This window comes from Netta rufina, assembly GCF_964035555.1.
Source record: "Netta rufina genome assembly, chromosome: 7".
Lineage (NCBI taxonomy): Eukaryota > Metazoa > Chordata > Aves > Anseriformes > Anatidae > Netta > Netta rufina.
The window spans coordinates 18,611,572-18,626,148 of record NC_140130.1 but is presented as its reverse complement, the minus strand read 5'-3'; the positions used below and the strand labels follow the sequence as shown (position 1 = coordinate 18,626,148).

The window sequence follows — 14,577 nt, the reverse complement described above, 5'->3', positions numbered from 1 at the left end:
GCTTTTACTAAAGGCTAAAAACAGATGGTTGTGTGCCCTACTCCAAAGACCAGAGGAAAGCAAAGAAATATCCTTTGCACCATGATAACAGGCTAGTTATTAACTGATAGTGTATTTCAGGGCAAATAACAGGGTTGATAATGTGAACTAACAGCTCATATTATTCACATGAACCTAATCAATGCCCTACATTCCTTGTCATCATTACAATTCTTTCTAACTGTATGTCTCTGTAATGATTTAAAAATACATATAATTCTAATCTAGATCTCAACATTCTTTGTCTTAGAAAAATACCACCTGTAAGGCATTAAGCTTAGGAAAATGGTCCCCCCAAATTCTGTCAGTTAGAGACAGTAGTAGTCACACATTGCTGTTTGCTTGCTCATTTGTAAGTAACTGCCATTTTTTATGAATCATGTTTAAACATCTAGCTGCGGAGAATCTCTTTCAGTATTTACAGGAAATAATGTTAACAACAAAGTAGACTTTCCATCTTTTTTACTACTTGTTTATCTTCCCAGTTACATTTGGTGTGATCACTAACCTGGGCTCTTTTGAGTCATTTTCGTATTCTGATTTTTATGCAGTAGCCAGTTGTTGAATTTCTCAGTTTTGCAGAACCATTTAAATGGATTAAAACTCATACAGTATATTGTGTAAAGTGATATATGTATGAAGAATATTAAAGATACTTAATATGGAAAAGACTGGATTAGTCATGAATGAGTAAACAACACTGATGTATTTCTTCTAATGTCTCTTAAGTCTCTTTAATATCTAAATGATCCAAATATACTGCTTCCTTTTTCCTAAACACAGTCTGTTGTGCTGTCATGTACAAACAATAGTGGTTGTCAAACCCAACATTTAAAAACTTCAGCCATCCATTCAAGGACCAAAAATTATACCAAATGGGCACAAATAATAAACAATTTCTTCGCCTGAGTAATATGATAAGTACTTATGAATAATAAATGTTTAACAGTTGGGATACAGTCAAAAAAAAAAAAAAGAAAAAGAAAAAGAAAATGCATTTGCTGGTGAATCCATTTGATATCAATAATGCTGTAATGCTCTCTCAATAGAGAGTAATTGTTTAGAAAATTATACTGCAGTGAAAGACTAGAACATCACCAAATTACAAATGAAAATCAGTTATGGAAAATCCACGATTTGTGGTTTAAATGAGAAAGTTAGACAGATGTTGTCTTGGGGATGGACTTGGTAAATACTGAAGTGTCTTTCCAGCTCTTTATACAACAGGAAACACATTGAAACCATCACACTTATCCCTTCTGGTTCCAGAGCTGACATGGACATTCAACAGTCTGTAGCACAATTTCCTTACCATCCAACCCAGAACAACTTTCTAATGGTTAATTCTAATAATGTTCCTTTTGAAGAAATGAAGACAGAAGTTGGTGTACCAGGCCTCCTAGCAGTATGATCCTTCTCCTTTTAGAGTTCACAGGACTCCAACCAAGAAATGGCAGCCAGCTTACTTGTGTTTTTGTTTGTTTGTTTGTTTGTTTGTTTTTGGTTTGTTTGTTTGTTTGTTTTGCTACAGAAAGCTGCATTCTTGCTCTCTGGAGAGTGCTTCTAATGCAGTCTTCCTTGATCACACCACAAAAACTGCCCTAGACCAGTGATTTTCAAACTGTGGTCTGTAGGGATCCCACAGATTCACTAAGGAATTAGTGAAAACTTACTCCTAAAAACAAGCACATGCGTACTCTTCAAAAATCTGAGTGTGGTTGTGATAAAGAAACACATCTCCATTTTTTTCCTCCAAGTATCTCTAGTCATACAAAAGACACAGATCCCTCCTGTAAAATCACAGTATTGCACTGGGACTGGATGCAGTCCTTCATGAATTCCTTAAGTCCCTTCATTTCTTCAAGAACATCTAGTGGAGTGCCTTTCTTCCAGCAGGATTTCCTTTCATGCGCACCAATTTAAATGTTCAGATTTCCAGACATTAGGAAAAAAAGCTTCCAGCATGACTCAGTTACAGGAAGTTTGTTTTTCTTTGTCTCGTTAGGCTTCCTTCTGCCTGTGCTGCCTTGGTTCACTCAGCTTTAATATGAATATTTTCATATAAAGAAATAAAATCTCCCAGAATTTTGGCTAAGTGCAAGGGTTTATGTAACCCAACTTAGATGAGACACTCAGTTAAACATGAGACACATAAAAGACATTCCCCCCGATTGCATGAGGGGCTTTGCACAAGAGCTTATTTCACACATAGGAATCAAGGTCTGATTCTGTTGGCGCTGATGCTATTTTGCTTTGCTGTCAGCACAGGTGTAGCTGGCAACAGCATGTGATACTGGACAGTAGTGTGTGTAAACAGGTCTTAGTTCACAAAACACTATAGCTGTCAGTGTGAAAAGCAACTTGTTCATTCAATCATTGTGCCATTGGCCATTTGAAAAGGGGTAAGGACAGTACACACTTCCCTGTAGTGGGATTTCTGTTTTGCAAGAGGAAACCCCCCAATCTTTACATGCTAGCATAATCCATGCTGTTCCTGCAACTGGAGGAGATAAGGACAATGTCAGAGGGAAAGCTGGTTAAAAACCTCTCCTCTTCATTTCTGTATTTTGAATCAGCTCTGACACTCTTCATAACTGTTTCTCTTGCCTTTCTATGCACAGAAGGCATTTATACAGGGTTTGCCATCACAGTATCTAAGTTGATGTGGCTGAGATATGCCCACAAAGAAACTGGGTTATAGGTCTTTTTTTGTGTGTTGTTTTGTTTGTTTTTTTCTTTCACCAAAGAAAACATCTTCATGATATAAAGGAAAGCTATCTTTCCCCATAGTCTTGCTGCTTACTTAAGCCTCACATGACGGGCAGAATGAAGTTTAATTACTAATGAGAGCTCTGAGGATGTAGATCTAACACACTATTGGAAGAAATCTGGAGATTTAGCAGCTTTTTGTCAGTGGCTGGTTTTCCACACTTTCCCAGTATCACTTACACCAACACAAAATCAGTGAAACCATGTAGCCAGTTAGATACTGCTTCATTCTGATCTAAATGATAACCAAGTGTGGTGCACTGGAAAAATGGGCCCTTGGAGTGTTGAAGCGATGAACCAACATAATACAGGGAAGCATTGCGTAGCTGCTCCTGTCTTTTTCCAGAAGAAATCTGAAGCTAAGTTTCTAACATACAGCTGTTAAGACAACAGCATTTTATAGAAAGCACAGAGGAGAATATTTGGCAGTAATGGTATGAAAAATAAATAAATAAATCTTTAGTCTTATTCATACAGGGCCATACTGATCTGAATATTATTGATGTAAATCAGGAGTAGCAATGTGGAATTATTCTGGATTTGCACTGGAATAAGTGAGATCACAATCTGGCCTAAACTACTAATGGGAACTATAACCCTAACCACATATGAATGCAGTTACACCATGGAGTCCTTTATTACACTTTATGGACACTGACTTTACAGTAAACTGGCTGGCACCCAGATAAAACCAGATGGAGTGAAATTTGGCCTGTAAAACCTTGCCATAAATATATTCCTTACACAGTAAATGTTATTGGACACAAAATAGAGATGGAAAGATTAGGAGGAAACCACATCATCCCCTACTCAATGCAAGGTTGTTCCCTGTGCTGCATGTTTCAAAGCTTTTGTTCACTTTGGTTTTTAATGACTCCAATGAAAGAAGTTCCACCACTGACCTGGGAAAGCTGTGTTGCAGTTCAACCAGACCTCCAGTCTCAATTTATGTCCTCTAAACTCAAAGGCATAATGTAAAGGTTTAATCACTTTATGTTGGGAAAATAAAACTGGAGTGCACAGCCAGTGACTGGCCTACAATAAGTCAAATGTTTATGCTAACAGGAAACAGCCATGTATTAATAATAAACAGCAATATACTGGTAAGAATATGGTCTCTGACTTAGAGAAATTTCCCAAGAGATGGCAATGAGGGTAATATGTTGGTCCCAATTGACAGCCTAAGACTCTAGGGCTGTCTCTTGTCACTTGTCCAATACTTGCATTATCAACCTAAGTATCATCATGGGAACTCAATAAAAAATTCTGTCCAGTGTGCTGCAGACAAACACTGGACTGTATCATCAGCATGAAGTTAAATAATAAGGAGTATATTGTAATGTCCTATACAAATCTTAGGGGTACTCTTATTTGAGAAATAGGCAGTTTTTAACAATTCTCTATCTGAAAGGGAATAACTGCAGATGAAGCTCAGAGACAGGCCACAAAAACAGGAGACAGCCTTAAAAAAATCCCATTCAAGAGAGACATAAATGCTCACTTGAATAACATGTTGTCATAAGCTATCAAGAAAAAGTCCCTAAATGGATTTAGAAAGTAATGAAGGGCTAATTAGATGAGCTGCAGTAACAACAGGCAGGGTTCTTGCTTTCCCTCCCCTCCCCTCCCCTTCAAGCAATATAAACTGATTGAGACTGAGCAGAGCACAAACCAAAGAAGGCAATGGAAAACTGTCTCATATAGACTGGCTACAGCGAGACTTTGGCATCTTCTTTAAAATGGATGGATTGGCCAATGTAGAAAGCAAATGATAGAGATGGTCTCATCCAATGCAATTAATGCTGCTGTCATTTTCTGAAGGATGTTCCTCTTCTAGCTGTCAGCAGAACAGAGCCTCTCATCCAGACTTAAAGGGTGCAGATTCTGTCTGTCAGTAGATAGCAGTAACTCAGACATCCCAGGTACTTTCTTTAGTATATCCAGAAACTGAAAACCACAAGCCAAACTCTGCCCTATCCGATCTATATGCCTACCAAAGTCATACACATTTTGCAAGCACACCTCAGGGAAGAATTTGCACTCCCTGTCTACGTGATTGTGTTGACAACAAGTCACATTTTGATGCAGATCCATCTTGATTTGGTTTTGTGTAAGATATTTCAAAAGTGGCAGAGCATAGAACAGCACTCAGATGTACTGATTTACAACTCACATCCTCTTTGGCTGTGTGTTGGTCACTTTTTGACAACCACTATTTTCAGGTAGTCTTAACTTTAAGTAGTCCCTTCCAAAGCCAAGGAGACAGTGAGATGAATCTGATAAGAGAGCAAATCCAGCTAACACAAAGGAGTGAGTCCACCAAAGCTGCTAGGAAAACTAGGAAAAGTAACTTATTTTCTTTAAGCATATAAACACTTTTTTTTTTTTTTTTTCAGTGTTTAAAGATTCCACATTCAGTAAAGAGTGTGTTACTTCTGTATTTACATTGTACTGCACATACACCAGCAAATCAGATACAAGCAAAGCAAACTCTATCTGCAAAATGATACCTTTGTTCCCAACTCTTTACAAATTAATACTGCATGTGCATTCATTTCACTACTTTATTTCCTCAAAAATAGATTGACAAGGGCTAGGCTGAGTTTTCAGATCTAACAACCCACTCAGACTTTTGTAAACATTTTATATTTTTTGCAAAGCGTCTATTATAAATTACTGTAAACAGTGATCTCCTGTAAGAAATTAATGTAACTGCAAAAAGAAATTGATACAATTGAATAATGTTTCCCTTCCTTACCCAACCTGCCCAGTCCCTTGGTCTGCACAGCTCTAATTGTGAGAGGTCATGTGCCGGGATAAATGATGGCGTTCTCGGAAGTACTCATGACAAATTGGACATGTTAGCTTCTCCTCTCGTCTCCTCTTGCTCTGGGATTCAGTTGAGGAGTATTCTTTTTTGTGATGTGACCGCATGTGGAAGACTAAATCAGATGTCATGCGAAAGGACAGGTTGCATTTGGCACACCAGTTCTGGGCAGCCACTCCAAATGAGGTGAAGGTAGGAGGAAGAAGAGTCAAGGAAGAGGAGGAGGAGGAGGAAGAAGTGGTGCTTGTGTTTTGTAACTGTCCTCCTGCTTGTTTGGGCCACAGGTCTGAGGTATATGGGAAAACATTGCTCCGAGTGATGCTAGTCTGCAGCATCTGAGCATTACACAAATCACTGACGAAGAACTTGGAATTGAGAAGAGTGCTGCAGCACATGATGTCTGTGGTGGCAATGAAGCCGGACAGCTCCCCCAGGCTCTTTGGTGACTCAGTCATGGGATGAGAAGAATTTATTGCAGCTCTTTCTGCTAGACATTTACTAGGCTTGCTGAAAGCACTCTTCTGCTCTCCTCGGGCTCTGGTGGGCCACACGAAGGAGAATGCACTGCCAGAGGAGTTCAGCAACACTTCCTTTGATACCTGCTCCTTACCAGCTGGGACCGTGTCATCCTCCTCTTCTGATTCCTTGGGTCTCTCATTCCTCATCTTCTCTTTCACCCTCCTGACCTCAGTGAAAGCACTTTGCTTCTGCTCAAAAGCATCCTTCCTAGCTGATTGCCTCCCTGAACTAGGCTTCCAGAAAGAACCTGCCAGTGAGCGCTCTCCCCCAACCTCTTCCTTGCCCCCACAGTTACGTCCCTCACTCAGGTTATTTGTTTTCTCCAACAACACTGTTTTTCTGCTCCTGTTGTTCTCAGCCTCTTCTAGTTTTGCTCTCTTTTCTCCAGTGAGACCATGGGCATCATCTTTATGAGCTGTCATTTTCACCTCCAGATCCCTTGCCAGACTGTGGAAATTTGTGGTCTGGTCCTCTAAGTTGCCTTTTTCAGTCTTGCCATCCTGGAAGTTTCTCCATAGCGGGGCACTCTTCTCTGGTCCGCATAGGAAGCGGACATGGGAGAGATACGAATGCTCACATTTAAAGACTCGGTTGCATTCTTGGCATCTCAGCTCTGCAGAAACAGACAACATATGATGAGTTTTGCAAAGTTAGAATCATGGATGGATGCAGATCCTGACCCTGCTGTTGACACAAACAAACAAAACACAAACCCAGAAACATCTCATGTCATACAAGACTATACATGGTAAAGGTAATGCCAGTGCAGAGTCAGGTCCCCTGCTGTTATGGAAAATGGTTCACTTGTATTTATCTCCATGTGCTCCTTGCAGAAATGCTCTCATTTAGACTCTCCAGCCATGTTTGTATTAGATAAAATTGCTATTTTAAAGGCATATTTTTATTTTAAAGGCATATTTCCAACGGATATTTTAAGCTTTTAGGAGTCCAAGGTAGTCAGGTGCATAGATCTCCATTGCACAGTTTAAAAACTTCAGCACTGCTCCCTAGTGCACTGTCCTCTGCTGGAAAGTAACAACTAAAGTGGTATAGAGAACTACAAATTTCTTCTCACTGGATGCCTCCAGCTCAATCCCCAAAACAGAATGTTTTCTTAGCTGTCTGCTCTTTTTTTTTTCTCTTTTCTTACCTGACTGTTAAGGATTTAGACTGGTTTTATTTCCTGCATTACAGGATCACCCATGCTAATGTTGCAGACTCACTTCAGTCCTCAGTGACCCCCGCAGAACCATTAGTCTGGTACTTACCATTTTGGGGACTTTGAGCTTTTATCTCATTGAAACCCAAGAGGCTGGAAAGCTCCTCATCATACCAGACAAGCAGCTCCTCATTTTTGTTGATTTTCCTGGTAGAGCGATAATATAACTGACTGTTTTCTAAGTAAGCTTCTAAGTTTTGCTCCTTGCTATTGGCAGCTGCTTGTACAAGTCTCATCCAAGGCAGCCCTGTAGGACTGTGCACAGACGTAACATCCACCTGTGAAACAGGACACAAAAAATGCAAGTTTGAAGTCCTGTGACCCCAAATAGATTTCCATGAAATTCAAGAAAAAGCCTATTTTCTGCCTCACACAGAGCCCATGCCAAAGCTGCAAGCCCAAATCACACACGGCTTCAATCAAACTCAAAGTCATGGGAGGGAGAAGGCTTCCCTCATGTGAGTGCTTAGAGCTCTGGGAGCACTGAGTGGGACCAGAAGGGGACACCGTTCTTCACATGAACCTGCTCTGGGCCAGCAGTGCCAGGGCTGCTCCCTTGGCCCATCTCTGGCCCCCTCATGGCAAGGTGCTCTCCTCTGCTGATGCTGGTTGTCTCCTTAGGCTGCGTTGGGTGTGGATCTTAGAGGTATGGATGGCGTGCTCCTCTGTAAGAAGGGGTCTCAATCCCATGGGAAAATGGGACGTGTCAGGAGAGGGGTAAATTAGGAATCATTTTGATTATTTGAGTCGACATCCCAAGGAGACAACTTCCACATTTACTGCTGGCTAAATTATGTAAATATTAGATTTTAACAAATACAGCTAGGAAGTACTTATATTATCATTTTCCTTTTTCAGAAATAAAATGACATATTCCCCTTTCTTCCTTTGATAAATAGCTTAAATTCATTTCAGGGTATACGAACAGACAAAAACCCATTTGATTAATACTTTTCATTACATTATTTCTGAGTGTAGTGAGGGGTTGATTTACTTTCAGTATGTGTGTATTCAGGAATACCAAACAGCTTAATTTGAAAATTTCACTTAGGTTGGAAGGTCAGGCACTCAAAAGTTAAAAACATAATATTAAGCCTACTGCTCAAATTAAATCTCCCTTCTGTGTACATGTTACAACATAGTCCTCAGTTGCATAAATGCCTTTCTCCACAGGACTCCTGAGTCATTTAGTCACAGGTTGACCATGCTCTGGAAATAATATAACTGTAAAACATTTGGTTTTGTCTTCCTCATTCAGTGTGTGGCTCCCATCTTATTTAATTGATTGCATTTGCTTTGAATAGGGAATGATTTATTTATTTATAGGTTTTTTCCTTGGTTTTTTACCACAGCAGATCTATGTCCTCAGCAGTATTTGAAGGATGGGGAAGATTTTCATAGCTCGGAGGCTGAAACACAGGGCGATCAAGGGCAACACTTATACACATAAAAAGCCTCGACTAATTTTTGAAGCACTAAGTCATTGTTTTGAAAGGAAGAAATTTGGAAATGAAAAATGTCTAATGACAAGTATGATCCAAATTTCACCCCAAGCAATGTATAGCTCTTTGTTTTCCACTAATTGCAGGGCAGCCATTCATTGGTGTTTTGTATCAGAAACAGTATTTTGGTTTTCTTTCTCTGTGTTTAGCTCAGTTTGACGATTACCTACCATGAAAAGTATGACCACGGTAGGAGCTTGAATAAAAGAATAAAACATTAAGGGGGCATTAGTATAAGAGTTAATTATTATAAGGGAGAAAATAAATTAGCATGCCCTGTAACTGGTTCTCTCTAAACGCCGTGGTAATTAACAATGATTGAGAAATCCAAAAGTCTGACAGCAACACAAGCACACCCACCCACACACACAGTGGTTGCAACTAATAGCTTTGACAGAGGCTGTCATTTATTAGTTTCAGTGTTTCAGAAATACCAAGTACCCACCCGGAGCTCTAAGCAAAGTCAAAGGGAACACAGCTCCTCCAGGAACCAGGCCTGCAGGGAAGGAGCTGAGAGAGTTTGAAGGAGGTGGGGAGGAATACAGGGCAGAACAGAAGACCTGGGTACACTTAACTGCAAGCATGAGCCTGCTTCAGTTTTTCCACGCATGCAGAGACACTACAAGAGATGCAAGTCCACCCTCTTCCTGGGACGGAAATCCCTCATATGAATCTTTTACATTCATAAATGAGGGAGGGGCTTTACTGCACAACAGGTTCAGTCAGAGCTGTGCAATGGACATGGTCTGGCTTCCTTGACAGAGGCTGGAGAAGAAGGGTGAAGATAAGGCTGTTCCTTGGATCCAGGAGGCTAACCCCACGAGAGGCTGTAAGGCTCAGAGGAACTCAAAGGGGAAGGACAGCTTTATAAGGGGCAGGTTTGCTTTGCTGGGGTAAATGGCTGGCTGGGAAGAACCACCTGTGCCAATGGTGGCCATTGTCTTTGCCCAAGCATACAGATTAGACCAAGGAGTTCAAATTAGGGTCTCCAAGAGGATGAGAGAAAAAAAAAAAAAAAACAGGGCTCCTTTTTGGACTAAACTTAAAAGCCAAGTCATCAACAGTCAGCACAGCAGTGGAACTTTGTATTCTTCCTGCAAAGGAGCCAGTTTTCACTAAGGTCCCTCCAGTATACAGCTCATAATTAGAAACACACTGGCTACTTCTCCCTTTTGGAGGAGCTGTTAGTTGTGCTGAACAGAACAAAAATCTACCCCCTGACATAGTCACCTCCTGCAAGATGGTGTGATCCTGTCTGACATGACTTGCATTAAATGCTGCGTTCTCCTACCTTGAATACGTAATGGATGTTCCGTCTTTCAGAACACTTGAGGGCAATAAAAGCTACAGTGTCTACTAGGGTGTTCTGGAGCATACATGGTCCAAAAACAGCTTCTTCGGGAATGTCTTGTGTGGTGTGAACAGTAGCCAATACATCCGGAAAATGGTGATGCAGAAGTTTGTTGTCATTTGTCCACAGAAATTTAGGCAAAGATGTGAGTTCCATTATAAACCTGTAAAATGAGCAAGAAATCACACATGTAATACAGATGAAAATGGAAGGGGGCACCACTACTTACAATATAAAGGTTTATAGGAACTAACTGGAGGTGAATTGTAAGACCATGTCAGAACATTGTTGGTTACACAGAGCTTTATTAACATCCAGTTCTGAAAGAGAAAAAAGGCTTTGCAATAAACCAAAATATTAGGTTTGTAAACAACTTAGTTACTCTTTTCTGGACTAGTGAGACTATCCAAGAGCTCAACTGTTTCTGCATTGTGTTCTCTACAGCCAGCAGTAAAAAGCCTTGGTAACCGTAAGCAAAATCTTCAGTCTGTGGAACTCAGAATATTCTTGTCCAACATATTCTCAGATAAATTTCTTGTTTAGTAGTCCTTATAAGCGCGAAGAAAAATGCAGAAAGAGAACAACAAAAAAGCAGATGCTTTACCAAATAGGTTTTGAAAAAGCTGTGGTTTTTAATTTGTAAGTGTAACATCAGTCCATGTTCTGGTTAAGCAGATACAAAACCAGGAACAGCCTGAGTCCCAAATCTATTCAGCCTGAATGCACAAAATCTTTGTACATTGACACAGGGATTATTTTCATCCTATCTCAAAATGTATGTGAGATTTTAGCTGTTAGCTGTTGTTAGGAAAATTGAATGAGGTTATGACTCTTTGCACAATGTTAGTAGAGGTTGGTATACTTAGGGACTGAATTTTCTTGCACTGAATGTAGAATATTAAATTTTTCAGAGCAGAGGCAATTTCTGCATTATGAGCCTCAGTCTGAGAACCGTATACACAGCAAGGAGGCAGTTTTGAGTTATTTGTCATTCTAAGCTTCTCTAGGTTTTTAATAAAGTTATTGCCATCTCCAGCTCCCATCTGGAGGTCATGGAAAACCCTCATTTACGCCATCAAGAGATGGATCAGGTCCATTAGGCAGAGAAAATTAAAGAGAACAGCAACAAGCCCTGAAGAGTCCTTAGCCTAATAAATATTGAGATAGAAGGGCTGAAGATCCAGTCTAATCTTTCTCACTCTCTGCCAACAGAATTGATTTGTTATTCACTGACTCATGACTTAAACTGAAGTGATATAAAGCGCTCAGGAGAGTTGCACTGATTTAACTAAATCAGTTTCTAAATCAGTATAGTTAATTCAGAATAATTTCCTCTTGGTAGGCAAGTCTAAATCCCTACCCTGAAAATATTGAAATGCATGGTTATGTATACAAAGCATTGTAAGCCTCTGAAGGAAGATGGCCTTAAAAAAAAAAAAAAAAAAAAAAAAAAAAAAAAGAGCAGGGGGTAAAAGGAAAAAAAAAAACAAAACCACAAAAACAACCAAAGTTCAAGTGGCTTGCCAGATATTAATCATTAAGAGGAGGATAGAATGGGTCTCTGCTTTCTGTTACTGATGAGTTTCGCTGCCTGGTTTCCCAATAATCCGGTGAAGTTACTATTGCTATGAGAACAAAATGATGTCTTGTATGTGTATATTTGTGCAATATATAGAATCTACCTAAATAAACACATAAGCACATTCATATGCACATGTTTCCATTTAAATTATATTAACTTTTAATAAATGAAAAGTCAAGTCACATTAAAAAAAATAATAATATGTAAAAATACAAGTTTCTAACCATCAGAAGAAAGAAAAATAAATAAATCTAAAACTCCTAATCCTTTCTAACATTATTTATCCACTTATGACCTTAGAAGGCAAATCCTCTCACTAAGATTCCCCTTTCTGTGAAATTCATCTGAATGTCTCCATGTAAACCAGGAGAGCATTGTGCCTTGGCTACACTGTTGTCCCTCCAGAGGAAACAGAATCTCCTGATTCCTTTGAGGGCCCTCAAAGTTGAATTTGTGATGGGAAAGGAGTCAAAGATGCTGGATTTGAGCACATACACTTTAAGGAAGAGTATGGGTTGCTGCCTGTGTGCAGTAAATCTCTTCCCTTCGTCCAGAAATTCCAGCCAAAGCACCAATACCAAGATCTAAGAAATCCACACCCCCTTCCAGCCAGCTACTGCTGCCTGCTACCTTCCCCTATTTCAGCAGCTTTCAAAAGCTCCCTCCACACACCCAAAGCTTACCAGAACCATTTCTTCAAAAACTGAAAATGTGCTATTCTAAGTGCAAGTTTTATGAGTAACAGCACCACCTAGTGATTTCTGCCATAATATAACAAATCTTTTCCAAAGAAAGGGAAAAGGCAGAGGGGCCAGACAGGCTTTAGCACGGTGTCCCCACTTTAGCTTTGCTACTTGCAAGATGGATGTGAAACCACCAGCTCCCAGAGCACAAGCGCAGCACACACCTCCAACCTGGGCAGCTTTTCTGAGCTCCTTGGTGAAAGTGTCAGCAGCTCCCAGCAAGGTGTTTGCTGCTTGATGTGCTGCCCATGCTCTTGCTCCAAATCATGAGGATAGAAGGGCTTCCACACATCCAAGAAGAAGGGCAGGAATTAATTCCCTGGATGTGGGAACCTCTGCCTGTCCTTACTGTCCCACACAGCTGCTTTCAGGCTAATCCTCCCTTCTGGGAGCAAATAAATCAATATATGCACATCTTCAGTTCCATTTAATTCTCCTAGATTGATGAGATGGGGGAAATGGAACCTAATAAGGAGTATAAGATATTTTCTAACCAACACAGCTTTCCTCTTTCCAAAGTTAAGTGTCCCTTGAACTCAATATGCCATGAATGTGACTTATGAATTAGTCAAAGACTTGTGATGGACAAAAAAAAATCCCCCAAGTGACAGCAATGGTCACATTCCTCTCTTGCACAGCATGGTCAACTTTGTAGAGAGTTGTGAAGAGGATGTACCGCTTATAGAGAGCAAAAAGGCTTGCTGTGTTAAGCCCTGCATCATAAGCTTTCAGCAAGGGAAGATCAATCTCTTCAAATAATTTGTCAAACACACCATCTAGTGAAACATCGCAGTATAACATGGTGTCCCCAAAAGTGACAGCAGGACAGGAGCTCTTGTATAATTCTGAATCCAGTCCTAGAGCAAATTTCACATCTTTGCCAACAGTCCTCAGAGTCTAAAGAAGGTTATAATCATTAGATACCTACAACTCGAGTCCTAATTTGAAATGAAAAAGGTACACTAGAATGACTGGCATTTTTCCTTGACAGACTGAAGTGAATTGCTCACATTCTTCAAAGGGAGCAAAGGACGGAGAAAACGATCATAACAGTGAATTCTCCAAAACTTCATCTAACTGATTTTTTATTTTTTCCTGGAATGTCATGAACTTCTGAGGCTGGTATCAGGCCTTCATTTCCTTAACTTCCTATCATTCCTATCTACACCTCTTATGTATGGTGTATTCAGCTATCCCCCCCTCTGACTGTTGTATTTGAACCTCAAAGCACTTGGATCTCTGTAGTTCCCACTGATGGATTAATTGCTTATTTTCCCAAGCTGAGCATAATTTCTGTATTTTATCTTCATACATTCCTCAGACACCATCATCTCTGTCCCTCAATGAGCTAGGTGTCCTTCTCTTATCTCATTCCAGTACTTAAGCAGCTACAGTTGTAATCAGCTTCTTTTCAGTGACCTAGAAATGCCCATCAGTGTTTTCACATGCCATCAGGACAAGCATTACAAGTTTTCCCTGTGGTTTTATTCCTTTTATAGATTTCTTAGCTTCATGGCTGATATCAAAACAATGATTTTTTCCAGTGGAAATGCAGGAGACAGTTACTTATGTTACCTATTTTCATTAATCAAAAAAAAAACTGTAACAGGGAAAGGTGGTTTTGTATTCCTGTGTAGAGGGGTATTTTGCTCAGAGTGACATCTCCAGCACCTTCCTTTGATTTCAGTGTCAGAACAGTGACAGTTAGTGTCCTCCTTAAAAAGCATGTTAAATGAGTCTGATTTCCACCTGCTTTGGAGGGGATTAACCTACCTGGCAGTGCTGTGTGAAGAGAACCCCATCCTAAGACATTACGCAAAGGAGTGGGATGGTGTCAGCAAGGCAACCACCCCTCTTTTTGCTTTACTGTGCTCAACAAGAGAACTTGATGCAAATTCATTTAACGTATAGGTGAAGACATACTACACCAAAATCACACTTGTCTTATGTTACTGATTTCCACGTTTTGGCTAACATGGCTTTGAGAAGCAGTAATTATTCTGCGCTTTCATTTCACACAGCTTTG

At 40.0% G+C, this 14,577-nt stretch overlaps 1 protein-coding gene across 1 annotated transcript; it reads right to left on the bottom strand.

Annotated features, from left to right (window-relative positions):
- Window positions 1-5,598: 5,598 nt before the first annotated feature.
- On the bottom strand, window positions 5,599-13,352 carry ZNF488 (zinc finger protein 488; the record flags this gene model as incomplete). The annotated part of the gene is made up of 4 exons (XM_084290183.1): window positions 5,599-6,767; window positions 7,423-7,651; window positions 10,167-10,389; window positions 13,228-13,352. The coding sequence occupies 4 exons, from the start codon at window positions 13,350-13,352 to the stop codon at window positions 5,599-5,601; spliced, it is 1,746 nt and encodes a 581-aa protein (XP_084146309.1).
- Between the last annotated feature and the right edge of the window lie 1,225 nt (window positions 13,353-14,577).